Source organism: Drosophila persimilis, unplaced genomic scaffold, assembly GCF_003286085.1.
Source record: "Drosophila persimilis strain 14011-0111.01,24,50 unplaced genomic scaffold, DperRS2 tig00000793-arrow-arrow-pilon, whole genome shotgun sequence".
NCBI classification, from domain to species: domain Eukaryota; kingdom Metazoa; phylum Arthropoda; class Insecta; order Diptera; family Drosophilidae; genus Drosophila; species Drosophila persimilis.
In genome coordinates, this window is record NW_020825354.1 from 689,590 (window position 1) to 705,621 (window position 16,032).

General features: G+C 49.8%; 6 protein-coding genes across 7 annotated transcripts; 3 read left to right on the plus strand and 3 right to left on the minus strand.

Annotated features, from left to right (window-relative positions):
• Positions 1-75: 75 nt before the first annotated feature.
• On the minus strand, positions 76-1,049 carry LOC6600676 (actin-related protein 2/3 complex subunit 3). The gene is made up of 3 exons (XM_002025713.2): positions 1,013-1,049; positions 706-879; positions 76-618 (listed from the first exon to the last, which is right to left on the minus strand). The coding sequence occupies exons 1-3, from the start codon at positions 1,013-1,015 to the stop codon at positions 274-276; spliced, it is 522 nt and encodes a 173-aa protein (XP_002025749.2). The 5' UTR covers positions 1,016-1,049; the 3' UTR covers positions 76-273.
• Positions 1,050-1,760: 711 nt separating this feature from the next.
• On the plus strand, positions 1,761-2,875 carry LOC6600675 (rab-like protein 3). Its single transcript, XM_026992825.1, has 3 exons — positions 1,761-1,808; positions 1,880-2,380; positions 2,442-2,875. The coding sequence occupies exons 1-3, from the start codon at positions 1,766-1,768 to the stop codon at positions 2,741-2,743; spliced, it is 846 nt and encodes a 281-aa protein (XP_026848626.1). The 5' UTR covers positions 1,761-1,765; the 3' UTR covers positions 2,744-2,875.
• A 25-nt stretch (positions 2,876-2,900) lies between these two features.
• On the minus strand, positions 2,901-4,546 carry LOC6600674 (decapping nuclease DXO homolog). The gene is made up of 2 exons (XM_002025711.2): positions 3,821-4,546; positions 2,901-3,741 (listed from the first exon to the last, which is right to left on the minus strand). The coding sequence occupies exons 1-2, from the start codon at positions 4,519-4,521 to the stop codon at positions 3,303-3,305; spliced, it is 1,140 nt and encodes a 379-aa protein (XP_002025747.1). The 5' UTR covers positions 4,522-4,546; the 3' UTR covers positions 2,901-3,302.
• A 669-nt stretch (positions 4,547-5,215) lies between these two features.
• LOC6600673 (TM2 domain-containing protein almondex) lies at positions 5,216-6,370 on the plus strand. The gene has a single exon (XM_002025710.2). It carries the CDS (start codon positions 5,412-5,414, stop codon positions 6,225-6,227), a length of 816 nt encoding a protein of 271 aa, XP_002025746.1. The 5' UTR covers positions 5,216-5,411; the 3' UTR covers positions 6,228-6,370.
• An 18-nt stretch (positions 6,371-6,388) lies between these two features.
• Positions 6,389-8,503, minus strand: LOC6600672 (la-related protein 7). The gene is made up of 2 exons (XM_026992898.1): positions 8,062-8,503; positions 6,389-7,998 (listed from the first exon to the last, which is right to left on the minus strand). Exons 1-2 carry the CDS (start codon positions 8,330-8,332, stop codon positions 6,389-6,391), a joined length of 1,881 nt encoding a protein of 626 aa, XP_026848699.1. The 5' UTR covers positions 8,333-8,503.
• A 715-nt stretch (positions 8,504-9,218) lies between these two features.
• On the plus strand, positions 9,219-16,025 carry LOC6600671 (mucin-19). Of its 2 annotated transcripts, none has more exons than XM_026992886.1 (7): positions 9,219-9,418; positions 9,508-9,675; positions 9,750-9,936; positions 10,019-10,340; positions 10,419-14,565; positions 14,631-15,324; positions 15,396-16,025. In XM_026992886.1, the coding sequence occupies exons 1-7, from the start codon at positions 9,373-9,375 to the stop codon at positions 15,520-15,522; spliced, it is 5,691 nt and encodes a 1,896-aa protein (XP_026848687.1). In that variant the 5' UTR covers positions 9,219-9,372; the 3' UTR covers positions 15,523-16,025. The 2 variants fall into 2 exon arrangements, with proteins under 2 accessions (XP_026848687.1, XP_002025744.2); XM_002025708.2 differs by having other exon boundaries at positions 9,220-9,418; positions 15,399-16,025.
• Positions 16,026-16,032: the final 7 nt, after the last annotated feature.

Here is a 16,032-nt window from a genome sequence, read left to right on the forward strand (position 1 = left end):
AGTTTTAAGCTGTGCATTTTTTGTATGTATGGAACTTTAATTGGCTTTCAGAAAGAGAGAAACAACAAAATGATCTACAACAGAAAATAATTTTAATAAATGATTACAAATCGTGAGTGGCTGGCCTTTTTGAATTTGGCGCTCATGGTGGCGTCATGTTTCCCATCACTAGAAACCGCTCACACTTATCGGAAAGTATCGAAATATTTGGTATTTTAACAAGTCTCAAATCTAACAGTCAAGATCAACGCATTTCATCGACGTAAGAAAGTCTTACATTCCTGGCGTTGATAAACTCTTATCCATAAAACGCTTCTTTGCAAAGCATAGCCACCATTTGCTGGGCTTATCGTCCGACGTGTCAAAGACCTTTTCCAGCAAACGATTGCCGGTCTCCTGACGCAGCTGCAGCAAGTACTGACGCATCAGCTCCGGTTCGTTTGTCTTGACAAAGACCGAGTTCAGCGGAAATCCAGGATCGCCCGGCAGGTCAAATTTTGAGATGGCCAGACTGTAGAGCTCCTGCTGTCCCTGGCTCTTATTGTTGCATCGCGCCAATCGCTTCAGGCAGTCGGTTATGTAGAGCGTTACATAGATAAGAACCCGGTCCACTTCCGACTGCGATTAGATATGAATTAATATTTTTTGGGGGGTAGTGAATGTATGTACATGTTTCTGTCTGATGTGGGTATGGTATGCACAAACCTTCACTTCGTATTCGCGAAAGAAAACGTTCGATTTGAAGTAATATAGTGACTCATCAATGATGTCGTTATCACCATTATAATTGGGCGCTGGGCCTCGCACTTGGGTGCGTAGCGGCAAGATGGCCATGTTCCCCACCGTTTTGTGGAACTCCTCGATCTCTGAATGATATGCCTTGTAAAAAAAATATAAACAAATCAGTATGTTGTAAGTTATCAAATTTAAAAGCAAATTAAGGTAAAACCCAGTTTACACGCTCACGAAATTGAAGCCTGGCCTGGAAGTCTGCCTCTGGCCAAAAGCTTACCATTTAAAGACTTTAGATACTCTACAAACAAATGTAAATAATTCCTTGCGAAATTAAAAGTTATTTTCCGAATGTCAGTAATCGTAAGTGTTGTGAAGCGTGACAATTTTCAAAGTTTCAGTATTGTTTTAATGACTTCCTCCCCTAGGTCACACACCTTGCAATCTTCTTAGATATATATCGGTAAGCTGATCAAATATTGTTGGTTTAAATCTCTAGGTCTATAAACGGTCGAGATTACGTTATGGCGCCTCACAACAACTATTCGAAAAAACTAGACCTGACCCAATAAAAGAGCCCATTTCCTACAAAGTAATATAATCGATTCATTAATACACCCAGCACTAAGAAAATAAGTTCCCCTCATTCCTTTTCTCTCGCATGGCGATGTCGAGAAAAAAGGTCTCATTCTCGAGAAGCCCACCTGTCTCGAATAAAGGACCTGCTAAAGCTCAACTTCTCCAGCCGGTCGTTGGCAGCCAGCGGCTAGAAGCGGAGAGACACAATGATAGATATCAGAATATATGATCCATTAGACCCACCTTGGCAATATTTACACTTAACGCAGCCGTCATAAAGGGGAGACCCTCCAGCTGTGAGATCCTTGTTGCACGACACACAAATGGCGATGGGCTGAACCAGGACACGGAAAATGAAGCGCGTATATAAAACCGGTCATATCGATATTTCATCGATAAGTCTCCAGCCAACAACAAAATGTAAATATAAATTTTACAAATGTAAACAACAAAAATGGCTAACAATCGTGTACGTATTGTTATTGTTGGCGATTCAGGTATTTATTTGCATTTATTACACCAAAGTAATCCACAACTAACTAACTTATTGATGTTATACCTTGAATAGGGGTGGGAAAGACCTGCCTGACCCATCTGATTGCCCACAATGAGTCGTTGACACGCCCAGGCTGGACGGTGGGCTGCAACATCCAAGTGAAGATCCATCAGTTCAAGGAGGGCACAGCCCGGCAGAGCCAGTATTTCGTGGAGCTCTTCGATATTGGCGGTTCGCTGAGCCACAAGAATACACGCGGCGTCTTCTATTCTGGCGTACATGGCATTATCTTGGTTCATGATCTGACGAATGGCAAGTCGCAAGAGCAGCTGCTCGACTGGCTGCACGAGATACTCAACAAGGAGGGCAAGGATACGTACAAGTCGCGTGGCAGTTCAATGCCGCCATCACCGTTGGCCAACTATTCCACAGACTCTTCCTTCCACGTCCGTTTCGACTTGGAGGAGTTCCTGGGCGCCACACAAACACCCATTCTGGTGATGGGCACCAAGCTCGATCTCATCGATGAGAAGCGTCAACCCAAGACGGCTCTGAAAAAAGCTGGTGGCATAGGTCTCTCTCCCTATTCCCCTTTATATTCCATTTCTAAATACATCCCGTTTGTGTGTTTCAGCTGACAAATGTGGAGCCGAAGAGATCTGGCTGAACTGCAGAGATACGCGAAGTCTGGCGGCCGGCACCACAGATGCCGTAAAGCTATCACGCTTCTTTGACTGTGTCATCGAGAAGCGTGAATCCATTGGCTGCTCTGGGTCACATTATTATGGATCTGGATCGGGATCTGGACCAGCAGGGGCAGACAGACGTCGGCCCCCCAGCACGGCCACGCAAGCGGCAGAGTATTCCCTGTATGGCGGCTCCTCCATCGATGCGGCCAGCGTTATGCCGTTCCTCGAGACCAGTGACCTCAAGTGACTGACTGACAGGCGTCCGGTGTGTCTTATGTTTAGCTTTTAGACAAAATGGAATGTGATTAATTAAATGTTATATTGTACACACAACACACTTTACTTTTCAATTAAAAAATGCATGAATTATCCAACGAGACAAGCGGTGAAAAACATTTGTGGCATTTAGCTAGTTTCCTTTATTGTCTTAAATCAACTTTTTTGTCGTAGTTGTAGTTGAAATCAGTGAGTATTTGAAGGTTCTTATAATGAAAGTGTAAGTACTTACATTTGTATGCCCGATACTCGAAGAGTTTAGGTACATATATATTATTTAAGTGTTGGATGTTTTTCTTATTGGGTTCTAAAATCATAAATTAGTGAATTGCATTCTCTTTGCAAAAGGTCTGTTTCTTGTAAAAATATTACAAATGTAAAAAAAAGTAATTTCATTCAGTTCAAAACTATAAAACTGCCCATTCATTGGGGAGATGCTCTTCTAGAGTATTTTGTATTATAAACTACTTGTACTTATTTGGTTTTACATGCCATTTTGGCAGAGTTTCGTTTTATTTGTGATTGGGCGTTTAGGCTCCACCCTTCATCAGAGTACGATACCACTCGGGTATTATTTGATCTTCCGGCGAAGTGAGCACTCGATAGTACACGCTATCAGAGTGGGGAAGGAATTCAAGTTCGACCACTGTCTGTGGATCATTTATAGCCTCGAGGAGTTTTTTCAGCTCCTTGAGAAACTGCTCTAGGAATTTGAACATGGCCGTTGGACTCCAGGGCTTGTTGCGGGCCAACTCTGCCACATCGTGCCGCACAATGTCATGGCATATACCGTCCCCATCGCGCAATCCAACCATAATGGTTTTGACGCCGACTAGAAATGACTGACCCCACCAGGTACGAGACTTGCAAAAATTGAATGAGCGCTGCTGCCTGGCCTCTGCCTCGAAAGCACCCGTCTTGAACTCCACAAACTGCAGGTTCTTGAGGGCTTCAGGATCATTGAAGTTACTAAAACAAACGAAAAAGTTAACATTAAAAATTATTTCCTAAATTGAATGGAAATGAATGGAAAATATCTGGAACTTACACAGGATTCCTGCTGACGATGCCATCCATTTCGGCTCCATAGAGCAAACGCATGCCCTGCAACGAACAGCGAAACATTGCGTTGAACTCTACGGCCTCATTCACTGGGAGACTTGTGTCGGGCGGAGTATTGGGAACTGGCGACGACATGTACTGCTCGAATTTGAAGCCCCAAGAGCACATTGCTGCGGAGTGCTCAGTCATTGAAACCTTTTCCTCCCGTTGCTGATCGGTCTGAATTTTGGCAATATAAATGGTACCATTAAGCCTGGTGGCCCTCACGCAAAAATCGTCCCGCGTCTCGTACGGCATACACATGAGCAGCCGCAGCACGCCGCGACAGGCGACAAAGTCTGCGCGCAAAGCGAGCGATTTTGACTCGGTCGGAGTCAACAGCTGCTGATGATTGTAAATGTACTTCAAAAGGTTTGCCAAATCGTCAATTCCCGTTTTTTCTATCTTGCGTATGACCCGCTCATATCCGGCCTTTAGGTCCAGTGGAAAGGATTCTTTTGGTGGCATCCACAGGTAGCTGGCACCGCTCGAATTGTCCTCAAACTCCTGTTGAGAGTTGATGCTGAAGAACCCAATGCATTCCGGATGACTGAATTTAGGAAATGAATGTCTGTATGTGCGTCCCAGCTTGTGCAGACGCCTGTCGACATGAAGACGTTGCACATCGTTGCTGCGTGCATGCGCCATTTTGTTAATTTCTTAATATTGGCTTCCACCGGTTAATTACACGACAAAATAAAACGAATTCGGTATTGTTCCAAAATTTTTCCCGGTAAAACCAAGAAAAAGAAATGACCAGTGTGACCGCGTATTTATCGTTAACCTTCCGACTCTCAGAAATATACCGTCTCATTTTAAAAATATACTGATGAATTCATGTTCTATATTCCTCGATTTGTATATTCCGTGGAATATTACTAGCTATCTAGATCTCTCAGCCCTGCCCTTATAATTTTATCCAATTATCCAATTATCTATTTTCTAAATGACTGACTTATTTTACACACTTGACATTGATTTTTTGGCGCAATTTTGATTCCTCAACAACAATATATCGTCTCGTATGATGATAAATCAAAGTTAGCCCACTTAAGCCCCCTCAATTTAAATAGTTCAACTACTTGAGGTAAATGGCGGAAGATATTAAAGATTGTAAATTCATCTTGTAGACTTATGCCATCTTTCCTCTAAATTTAAACACTATATCTTTCTCCTGAACTGCGCCAACATTATTAAATTTTTATTATTTTCGGTGGAAAATTAAAATACCCCCTTGGCTTATAATAGGTTAATCGTTCTCCGTCAAGGATTGGAACATATTAATGTTTTTTTCCTTAAGGCGAGTCCTCCTATCAGAGACGATTTGTCCAGCCTGAACATGAGTTCGGATTCTTCAGACGTCGCTGGCACGCATAAATATTTGAACATAAGGATTTTTACTAAATCGAATTCATTTTCGTTGACCATCTCGATAATGCCAAACCAGCGATAGTGCCATCGATAGTTCTCCACAAACAAAAACGACTGCAGAATAACAAAAACTAAACTAAATTTGTTTCGAAGATTGGTTGATCAAAATGCGACCACAACGTCAATGCATTGTAGTGAACATGCGCTCCGCGATAGCGCTAATTGTTATATTCGTGCTAAACGGCATTAAGAACAGCGAGACGGCCAGCGGTGGCAACCAAATGGATCTATCCGATGCAAAGGGCGACCACAAGGACAACAGCAATGCCAGCAATAATAATAACAACGACAACGAAGTATTTATGCCGGCTCTGGGCAATATGGTATCCAAAACGTCATCATCCTCCAGTGCATCCATCGATAACATAACCACCTACACCAGCAGCAGCAGCAACAACAACATGCTATGTCCTTTCGATAGAGAGACGCCCTGCGACCGTCTGCAGTTCCCCTGCATCCGATGCAGCTACAACTATGGCTGCTACTACGGACGCGAGGTAAACGTCACCTGCGAGGCCATCACCAATGTCCAGTGCCAGGGCGAGCGCACCTTTCAGCGTCAGATGAGCTGTCGCTACTGCTACCAGACGGAGCTCTGGCAGCAGAGCTGCCTGCAGCGCGCCAATTGCAACAAATTCTATCGCACCAATTGCACTGTCCACCAGGATGTCCTCTGTCTGGGCAATCGTTCGTTTACACGAAACCTAAAATGCAACTGGACGCAGGGCTATCGCTGGAGCACAGCGCTGTTGATAAGCCTCACCCTGGGCGGCTTTGGGGCCGATCGCTTCTATTTGGGCCACTGGCAGGAGGGAATTGGCAAGCTGTTCAGCTTCGGTGGTCTCGGCGTTTGGACCATCATCGATGTCCTGCTCATTTCGATGCACTATTTGGGACCGGCCGATGGTTCGCTCTATATTTAGGGTGGGGTGTGCCTGGGGATCTGACCTATAGGTTTAAGAAGACTGTTTGTTAGCCAAAAGCCTAGAACATAAGCAAAAATCTAACCATTACCATGTACATATGTATTTGTTTTGTTCAAGAACACATTATTACATAACGATAATCGAGTATTATGCCAGGACTATGCCTCTGTTGGGGGGCCAGAGGATGGCTCGCAAACGGCACCCACATCGTCATCGCCATCGTCGAATTTTGTGTGCTTGGCCAGCACTTTGGATACCTTCTCGCGCCCCCGCCTTTGCTGTACGCGCACCTTCTTGGTGAGCTTCGCTTCGCGATCCTGTTCGATTTTGCGCCAGTACTGGGTCTCGGCCTGGCCATCTAGCACCTTCAGTTGCCTCTCGGCACAGCTCAGCTGGCGCACCAACTCCTCGGCGGCGGTAGGTGTAGCCATGCGCAAGGTGGCCGCTTGATCACCCTCTTTAATGTCCACATACTTGATATCCGGATATTGGCGCATGTCGGTCTTGAACTCTTTGATGTTGGTGCACGGCTCATGCAGCGTGCACTCGACAATGAGCCCCGGCTCGTACTTGAAGAGCGGTGTGCGCTCCTGGGAGGGATCCTCGGTGCGAACGGCGCTGCGACTGTCATCCGTCTCTCCGCCACCGGCTCCATAGAAATTCATGTTCATTTTGTGGACAGCCTTGCGACGCTTTGGCGGCACGGGCACGCTGGCCTCCGTCGCCCCACCGCCATCATCGGCATCGCTGAGCGGCTCGCCCTCCTCACCACCACCGCCAACGCTCGCGTTCGTGCTGTTAGTCTTCGTCTCCGATAACTGCTGGCCGCCAGTCGCCTGCATGGGTGTGCGCTTGCGTGGATGATTGGGATCCAACTGTTGCTGCTGCGACTCGCGCCACAACTTGGCCTTCGCCTCGCTGACCAGGCGACGCTGCAGATTGAGGTATTTGTTGCGCAGACTGCACCAGCTAGTCTTTGGTAAGACCTTCAGCTCTACGGCGGTGGGATCAATGTTGGGCTTGTCTATGATGGCCTTCTTCTTGCGCTTGCGGCGACGCTTCTTTGCTTCGTCAGCCTCTCCATCTCCAGCTCCCTCCCCCTCGCCAGCTGTTTGATCATCTTTCGCGGCGTTCTCCTCCTCCTCCGCCGTTGAGGCCTCCTGGTCCGATTCACTTGCGGTCTCTTCGGCAGTGGATGTCTCGCTAGGCTGGTGTTCCAGCTTGATACGCTTAATGTCATGCTGATCTTCCTCCTTGGCCCTGCACGAGGCAAGGTCTCTCTTGCGACCCCGCTTGTTGGCATCCTCCTGCGATGCATCAACATTTTTGGCCTGCTGTTGTTGCTGCTGAAATGAGCGAACGCTAGCCAAAACGGCTGGGTCTGTGTCAAGGGATAGGACACCCTGGACCTGGGCAAAGGCTTTTACCGCCTTCTCCAGGGCACTGCTGCGTTCGAACTCGATGAAGGCAAACTCCTTGATCTTCTTGGTGCCTGGGTAGTGAGGTAGCGATACATAGGCCACAGGGCCATAGCGACTGAAGACTTCCTTCAGCCAATCGTGGCTGGCATTTGCCGGCAGGGCCTCCACATACAGCGTCTTGTCATTGACGTCGCGCTGGTCGGGCAGCTTGGTCTTGCGGCGTACCTTCAGGGCGCTCTCATCCAACTCCAACAGCTGGGAGTTGTTTAATGCCTTGGCTATCTGCTTTACATCCTCGGCGAGCGGCTTCATTTTGTTGAACGTGAGAAAGATCTCCAGGGGAACATCTAGTTAGAAGTTTTCAGAATTTAATGGCTGCTATAAAAGCGTTTTTTTGCTGTGCCACTTACAAGGATCCTGGTCCACATAGCGCCGCAGGAAGCGATCTTTAGTCAGATTCGCATCGCCAAAATAAAACTCCATTTGGCTGCGAATGGAATTGTACAAATGCCGTTTGCGTTTGCGACCACCGGCGGCGGCATCTCTTTTGGCCGGCTCACTTGACTCTGCATCAGTTTCCTTGGCATCCTGTTCGATTTGGTCCAGGGGGGGTACTTTCTCTGCCTTGGAGGTAGGCTCCTGGCCCTCGCTCTTATCACTGGCTGTGACTTTGGCTGCCATTAAATAAAATACAAAATATTTTTGTATGCGAGGCGATTTGGATTTTATTAAGCAGCCGAGCCGGCCCCAGTGTTACACTGAACCGTCTGGTCAGGCAACGCAGATGTCAGTAGTTTTTGCAAGCGGCAAACAGATGCGAATGTAAAGTACACTGTTCGGCAGCAACAACCATATAATCGTGTCTTTATTCAAAATTGAAACAAGCTAAAGACCTTAATAAACATTTATATAGTGTGACCGCGGACTTATCGATAAAATATACCGTCCGACACTCAGAAATATACCGAAACATACCGTCTCATTTAAAAAATATACCGTAAATAGACTGATGAATTCAAGTTCTATATATCGCGATTTATATATTCCGTGGAATATTAGTAGCTATCTAGATCTCTCAGCCCTGCCCACATAATTTTATACGATTGTTGAATCTATTTTCTACTTGATTGGCTTAATTTTAACACTTGCTTTTATTGGATTTCTATATAACGTTAAAAGAGAAATTTAATAGATTGATGAAATTTACCTAATATACCATTATATACCGATATACCGAAAATATACCGTTGGCTCAATTTTGGCCTCAGGGCTACCGGATCAGTGGGACACCCAACCGACTGGCAGCGCTGCGCAGCTGTCAATTGTTTTGGCGGGCACAAACAAAATGAGAACATTAGGTGTGTTGTACAGTGCGGCACAATAGGCAGCAACAACAAAACGTAAATAAAGCGATACCAATTAAATAGGAATTTTGTTTAATCAATCTAATAACCTGGACCGCAGCTTTCGGCAAAACATTAATCAATAATTAACTTCTGGGTATGTGTGTTGTGAATAAAAGTGAATAGTGTGTTAAAACTAGGGTCCGCACCTAAGGCCGCGTCCGCGACGCGCTGCCAAGGCGAATGGCAAGCCAGGCAAAAGCAAAAGCAAAGCAGAGAGCCGAAGGAAAAGAGGAAGCATCCGAACCAAACAAGCGTTTATTTTACACTTTGGCGAATATATCGAGTGCGGCAAGCATGTGCCGTTGAGCAGCAGACATGGAATCAATTGTTTTGCACTCGGATGTGGCTCGTCTGGTATTGGGTAATTACTGTTTACTGTTTACATCCGTAAACACTTGTAATTCTGTTGTGGCATTTTCTTTTGTGGCTTGGCTCCCCGCTCCCTTGCAGGTTACCTGGTGAATCAGGATCTGAAAAAAGCCGCTCACACACTGTGCCGCACATCGCCGCACTTGCGGCAGGAATGCGTTGCCCTCAAGCGGGGCCTGCAGACGCACAACTTTCTCAATGGCGGCCTGGAGGACATCATATGCGAGCACGTCAAGATCACTGGATTGGGTAAGGACACTGCACTCCTCCCTCCTCCTGCTCTTGCGGCACTACAGTTTACATATGTATGCTTCTACTTTTAGTGGCCCAGGCTCTGCAGAAGCTGCCGCTGGAACTGCGCCATCAATTGCAACAGCTCAAGCTGTCCGAGCGCGTCTTCGAGCTGATGAACATGGATCGCAACTCGAACACCAGCAAGCCAGCAGCAGCAGCAGCAGCGGGGGCGACCACCAGCACACCCAGCCGCGCGCATCGCAAAAGGAGACGCATGTAACTAGACACGGCTGATTGTGCTGCACAGGCCACAGCTCCACAGACGCGCACATTTCAAACGGATGCGTTTATATTTCAGACGCACCCAATCGCCTGTAGGATTCTCGCCATCGCCCACGTTAAGCAAGCGTCCGCGTCTCCTGCCACCTTACATTTGCTGCAGCCTGAACCGCGATAAGTCGCACATAAGCGGCTTTCTGGCCAGCCATGTGGACGACGATGACGAAGTCGAAGCCGACGATCAGGATGAGGATGAGGAGGAGTCAGATGCGGAGAGCACCTTGGCTAGCGAGGATATAGGAGAAGAGGAGATGCCGCCAGAGCCGCGCAACAATTCCACGCCACGTCAAAATAACGACGAGGCCGAGCCGGAGCTAATGCTTACCCCGCAAACAATGCCAGTGAGTGAGAACAACTCATATCCAATCGGGATTAAATCGAATTGTAATCCCCCTCTCCCTCTCTTCCTTCCCGCACAGGAGCTAACGACGGCCATTATTAATAATCCCGATTTCCGTGAGACTTTGGTCAAGAACATCAATGTGGCCCTACAGACGGTGACCATTAACAATCCCACAGTTAGCTGTGATGCTATCCTGGACGGCCTGGTGCGTAACATACTGGAGGCCACCGAGAAGGATCCCTCATTCGATCGTATCATCCAAGAGGTGGTGGGTGCCGACGAACCAGACACCATGGAAGGCCAACCCATAGAAGAAGAAGCAGTAGCAGCAGCAACAAAAACGGCAGCCGCTTCTCCTCCAGTACAATTAGTGGCACAGGCACAGCCAGAGGCAGAGGAAGTGATTGAGCCTGCCAATGACCCGGAACCACCACAAACACCGCTGATCATACGCACTGCGGTGGCGGCTAATTCATGTGATGATCCCAACTTTTCCATCTCCAAGCTGATTGTGTTCAATTCGAATGAGAGTGTCCAGAAGCTGGTCAGAGCAGCAGATCCCACCGGCAGCGCCGCCTCCACCAATGTGAGCTTCACCAGTGAGAACCTTAGCCTGAACTTCGATCCTGGGACCATGCTGACAGAGGCAGAGGCTGCCGCCGCGGGTCAGGTGTGCGTGGATGCCACCACTGGACAACTGACCTTTCCCATGTTCTACTCGAATGGAGGCATGCTCTCCCATCTGCCGTTTCTGGTGAACAACGAGTGGGTGGCCCAGCAGCTGGGCCCGGATGCCTTCGCCAATGCAGAGGACTCTCACATAGAGATCTCGCTGCCAGAGCCCATTACCTTTACAGCCGACCAGCTGCCGCCCAATTCGATAATCATCAACAGTGCCCAGAAGCAGCCACCGTTGATGCCAACCTCCCAGCTTATCGATGAAACGGCGGCGGCAGATGCGGCGGGTGTCGTGCTGCAGGCTGATGCAGTGGAGGAAGAGAAGCAGGCAACAACAGCACTAGCAGAAGAAAAGCCCAAGCAGCAGGAGGAGCAGCAGCAGCAGGAGCCTCTGGCAGGGCAAGCTGCACTTCCACCCGCTTCGCTGGACTCCTCGCGGATGGTCATCGAACGGGCGACACCCTCCACATCGGGCATCATCAATGTGAAGGCCTATCGCAGTCTCTCAACGCCCCGCAAGCGCACCTCCCACGTGCGTACACTGACATTCTCGCCGAAAGTGCCGTCCGGAATGCTACCGAATCCCAACACCACACCGCTGTCCACACGCAGGCTTGGAGTAGCCGCAGCCGCAGCCACTGCCACTGCCACTGCCACTGCCACTGCCGCTGGCAGGGCCAACGAGAAGCCCGTCATCAATAATGTGGAGATCATACCAGCAGGATCCGCGCTGGCGCCCGTTTCCGTTTCGGATTTGAGTGCCACTGACACCGGACACGGTGTCCCGCCGCTGTTTGCGATGGAAGAGTGCAGCAATCAGACGGTGATCAAGGCCTCATCGGCCAAGAAATCAAAGAAAAAAGCAGCGGAGGCAGCAGCAGCCGCGGCAGCTCCTGCCATGGCCGCTGTGACGCCCAAGCGCAAGCAGAAGCGTCAGGCGGCGGTGAATGCCTGCAAGAGGATCATTGCTCAGGCACCCGCACTGGAGGCGGAACCAACGGCAGTGGCCCCAAACGAAAGCGAGGAGGAGGCGTCGGCCAGCTCCTTGGATCCCAATGATAGTGCCGAGGCCAGCAAAGAGAACCAACAGAATCAGCCTCCAGATGTGACCTCCTCATCCACCAGCCAAAGGGATCTCGATGCGGGACAGGAAATGCTGGCTGCCTGGAATCGCCAGTTGATTGGGTCCAGCAGCGATCTGGAGAATCGTCTGCGCGAGATCAATGCCAGGCAACAGGATGAAGCACCAACCCCCGCTGTAAAGCAAACACGCCCCCGTCGAAAGGTGACGCCCACCGCCAAAAAGAAAAAGGAGCCCAAGCCCAAGGCCAAGCCAGAGGCCAAGGCCAAGCCCAATCCAGAGGTCAAGGCCAAGCCGGAGCCCAAAGGCAAGTCCGCCAAAGCCAAAAAGCAGCAGCAAGAAGCGGGCGGCGGCACCGTTGGCGTTAGCATTAAGATCACGACGCCCCAAAAGCCAAAACCCAAGTCGAAGACCAAGAAAATTAAGAAGCCAGTTGCAGCAGCCGCCACAGCAGAAGATCCAGAAACACCAGCTCCCGTAGTGGAGAAAGAGCATGCGCCAGAACCGGACGCCGGACCGCTGCCATCCGCAAATTCAGAACCGTTCATCCTCAGCCACGACATGGATGATATAGCCGCCAACATGGCCATGCTACTGGATACGCCCTTCAAGCAGCCGCCCATTGGATCTCTGAGCAGCATTGGGCCCGTTCATGGTGGGCCCATGGGTGTGCCGCCCACGCCTGGTGGTATGGCGATCCTACCGCTGGACACGCCCTATGGCAAGCTGCCGACCAGCTCGTTTCTGTTTGGTTCGGACACAAAGAGCATCATGGACACGCCACAGATGAGCGCCATTACGCCTGGTTTCCGTCTGACCCCATTTGGCCACAGGTCGGGCACACCGCTGGGCAGTGCCGCCAAAACGGATTACTCATCAGGCAGCAGCTACTATCGGCCGGACGAGGCCGAGCATACGGATGCGAATGCGCAGTGCGCCATCCAGCAGGGCGAGGATTGGGAGGGAACAAAGCAGCAGCGGCAGCAACAGCAGCCAGAACCACAACAACAACCGCAACCAGCAGTAGCTGCAGCTGAAACAGCCCCCAAGGGAGTCCAGGAAGAGCTGGATCCGAATGAAGCTGCAGTCCTCGATTTCGTGGAGGTTTGCACCGAGCGTCTGATCATGGAACCCAATGTCCTGCGACGTGTGCGCTCTTTTGGAAGCGATGCGGTCGACAGCATCGAGGAGGCTACCGCCCTGGCCCTGGCCCTTGAACAGCAAGTGGAGGCGGCTCCGCCGCATTATAAACTGATGCCTGGCCTGCCCGAATCCGTGGTAGAGGAGGCATGCAGCAACTCAAGTTCATCGACGGCCAGCTCCTCGTCGAGCTCTAGCTCTAGTTCCAGTTCCTCCAGCAGCTCTTCTTCCTCCTCCTCCTCCTCCTCATCCGCGTCATCCTCGGCGCAGGGGAGCAGGAGCAGCCAGCAGCGGGAAAACGAAGTGGGAGACAGCCAGAAGACAGTGCGAATCAGCCTGGACAATCTCTCGAACATCAGTAGCACCGAGGACGAGGAGTGGCTGAAGGCGGCAGCGGTGGCCCAGCCCCTGGCCATCGATTGCCAGCCGGGGCAGTTGGTCAGCCAGGATGGGGAGGTGCGGTATCCCATTAGGAATTGGCTGACGCCCAGCAAGGAGTCCTCTAGAGGAGGATGCCCGCCACTTTCGCAGATCCTAGCTCCGCCTGGTGAGCGTCAGGGACCCCCAGCTCTCGTACCGTTCGGTGCTGCAGTTAGTCCAACTCCTCCATATCTTCCAGCGATGACCATCAAATTGACACTGCCGCCACGCTCCGCAGAGAAGCTGAACCAGCGCATGCAGTTGCAGCAGCAGCAGCTGCAGCAGATGCCGGGGTTGGAGCAGCCCTCGTCGTCTTCCAAGATGAGCGACCAAATGCACCAGTTGTTGCACGCGAAGCGGGAGCGCGTTGTGGCCAAGGTCAAGCTGAATCCTCCAGCCAAAGCAGCGCCAAAGAAGCCGAAGCCCAAGAAGCTAGCAGCCATGCGGGAGACGGCCAAACAGTCGAATCCGCCCATACAAAAAAAGCCCAAGAACATAGCCACAAAGAAGAAGGCAGCAGGAGCAGCCCCTGCACACGATCTCCCAACATCAACACACGAACCCATACCCACACAGTCACTGCCTGAACGGACTCTGGATCCCCTGCTATACGCCCTGAATCTCTCCGCCAAGAAGCAAGAGCCGGGAGCAGTAGCATCGGTAGCATTAGCAGCAGCAGCCACAGCAGGCCCAGCCCCAGTCTCAGCTCCAGCTCCAGCCCCAGCCCTAGAGATGGTAGTCAGCCACCAAATGACCAAATTGAGGGTGAAGGTGGCACGGAAAACGCAGGAGATTGCCGCACAGCCAGCGCCACAGAAACGTGGACGTCCCAGGAAGCCGCTGCCAAATGCAGATCAGGCCAAGACCACCACGAGACGTTCATCGCGTCTGATAGACAACAAAAGTAAGTGGGATCAAAACGAAGGGATAATCTCTTTGGATAATAATTATATTAATTTTTTCAAGCAGCTCCCGCTCCGGAGGACGGCGAGCCCAAAGAGACGGAAAATGAGGAGCAAACGAAGCCAAAAAAATCAAACGGCAAAGCGGCCAGCAAAAAGAAACAGTCGTCGTCGTCGTCGTTGGCGTCCAAGAAGCGGCCAGAGGATACAGCTACTGCTGCCACTGCAGGTCCCACACTGCCGATGGTGGCCGAGGCACAGACCACACAGCCATCGCCAGAGTTGCAGCAGCAGCTGCAGCTGAAGATAGCCACACCCGAAGAGGAGGACGACCTGGACTACGAGCTGGATCTTTTCCTGAGCAGAAGCCACGAGAAGAACACGTATAGCTTTGTCTATGCGGATGCGGGGCCCAGGCATAAGAGCCCAAAGCTAAGGCGGCGTTCGACTAGTTACTTCAAGAACTATCACATGCGCGTCATGATGGAGGACAATCAAATACACACGATGAGCATGGGCAGTCCTAATGTGTTGGGCATCAGCAGGCAACCGAGTAGCTCGATCAGGAACATACCCAAGAAGCGGATACGCCGCCTGACCAGCGGCAGTGGTACTGCTACTGCTACTGCAGCGGGACCTGGAGCTGGAGCTGGAGTCAGTGTCCAGCCAATGGCCACATCCACGCCAGTGGCGAACAAGCTAATGTCTCGCAGTGATCCGATGCAGCAGCAGGATGAGAATGATCTGGAAGTGGCGGCCATGTGAGTGAATCTCTCTCAGGAATCTCTCTGAAATCTGTCCATTAAACTGCCATCTCTCTCTCTCATTCAAGCAGCACTACGTGTGGCCACAAGATGAGCGAAAACAGACGCAGCGCAGATCAGCAGCAAGATCAAGTAAATGAAGCCATGGAAATTGAAGATATCGAGTCCATACTCTCCCATTTGCATGGCACTTGACTTGGCTTGTGCGGGTGGCTGGAAAACGAAACCGGAAAGCTGCTTTTCCCAAATAGATACGGAAACTATGTACAGTCTACACACATCCCTCTACTGCTCTCATAGCCCCCTCTCACTCGCATTCATGTAGATTTATATAGTGCATCATACATATATTTGTAAGGATTTAACTGAAGGCCTCTTTATTTTATTTTAGTTTTTTTTTAGTTTTTTTTGTTTAAAGAATTTATCAAAGCAATATGTGGACTTGCATATATGTGGAATACTTACTACCTATGACCTATAGACCTATCTAGACTAAAGATAGACGCATTGAAATCGTCTCGTTGGAAGTGAAGTGTTTTGTATAGTATTTATTTTCGTTTGTAAGGTCTAAGGAATGAGCAGACGGGACGGATATTCACTCAACATTCTCACATCACCTGAATAACAAATGTTTCATTTACGATACACATATGTATGTATTATATACTGCTACTATTATATCGATATCTAAATACCTATAGAAAG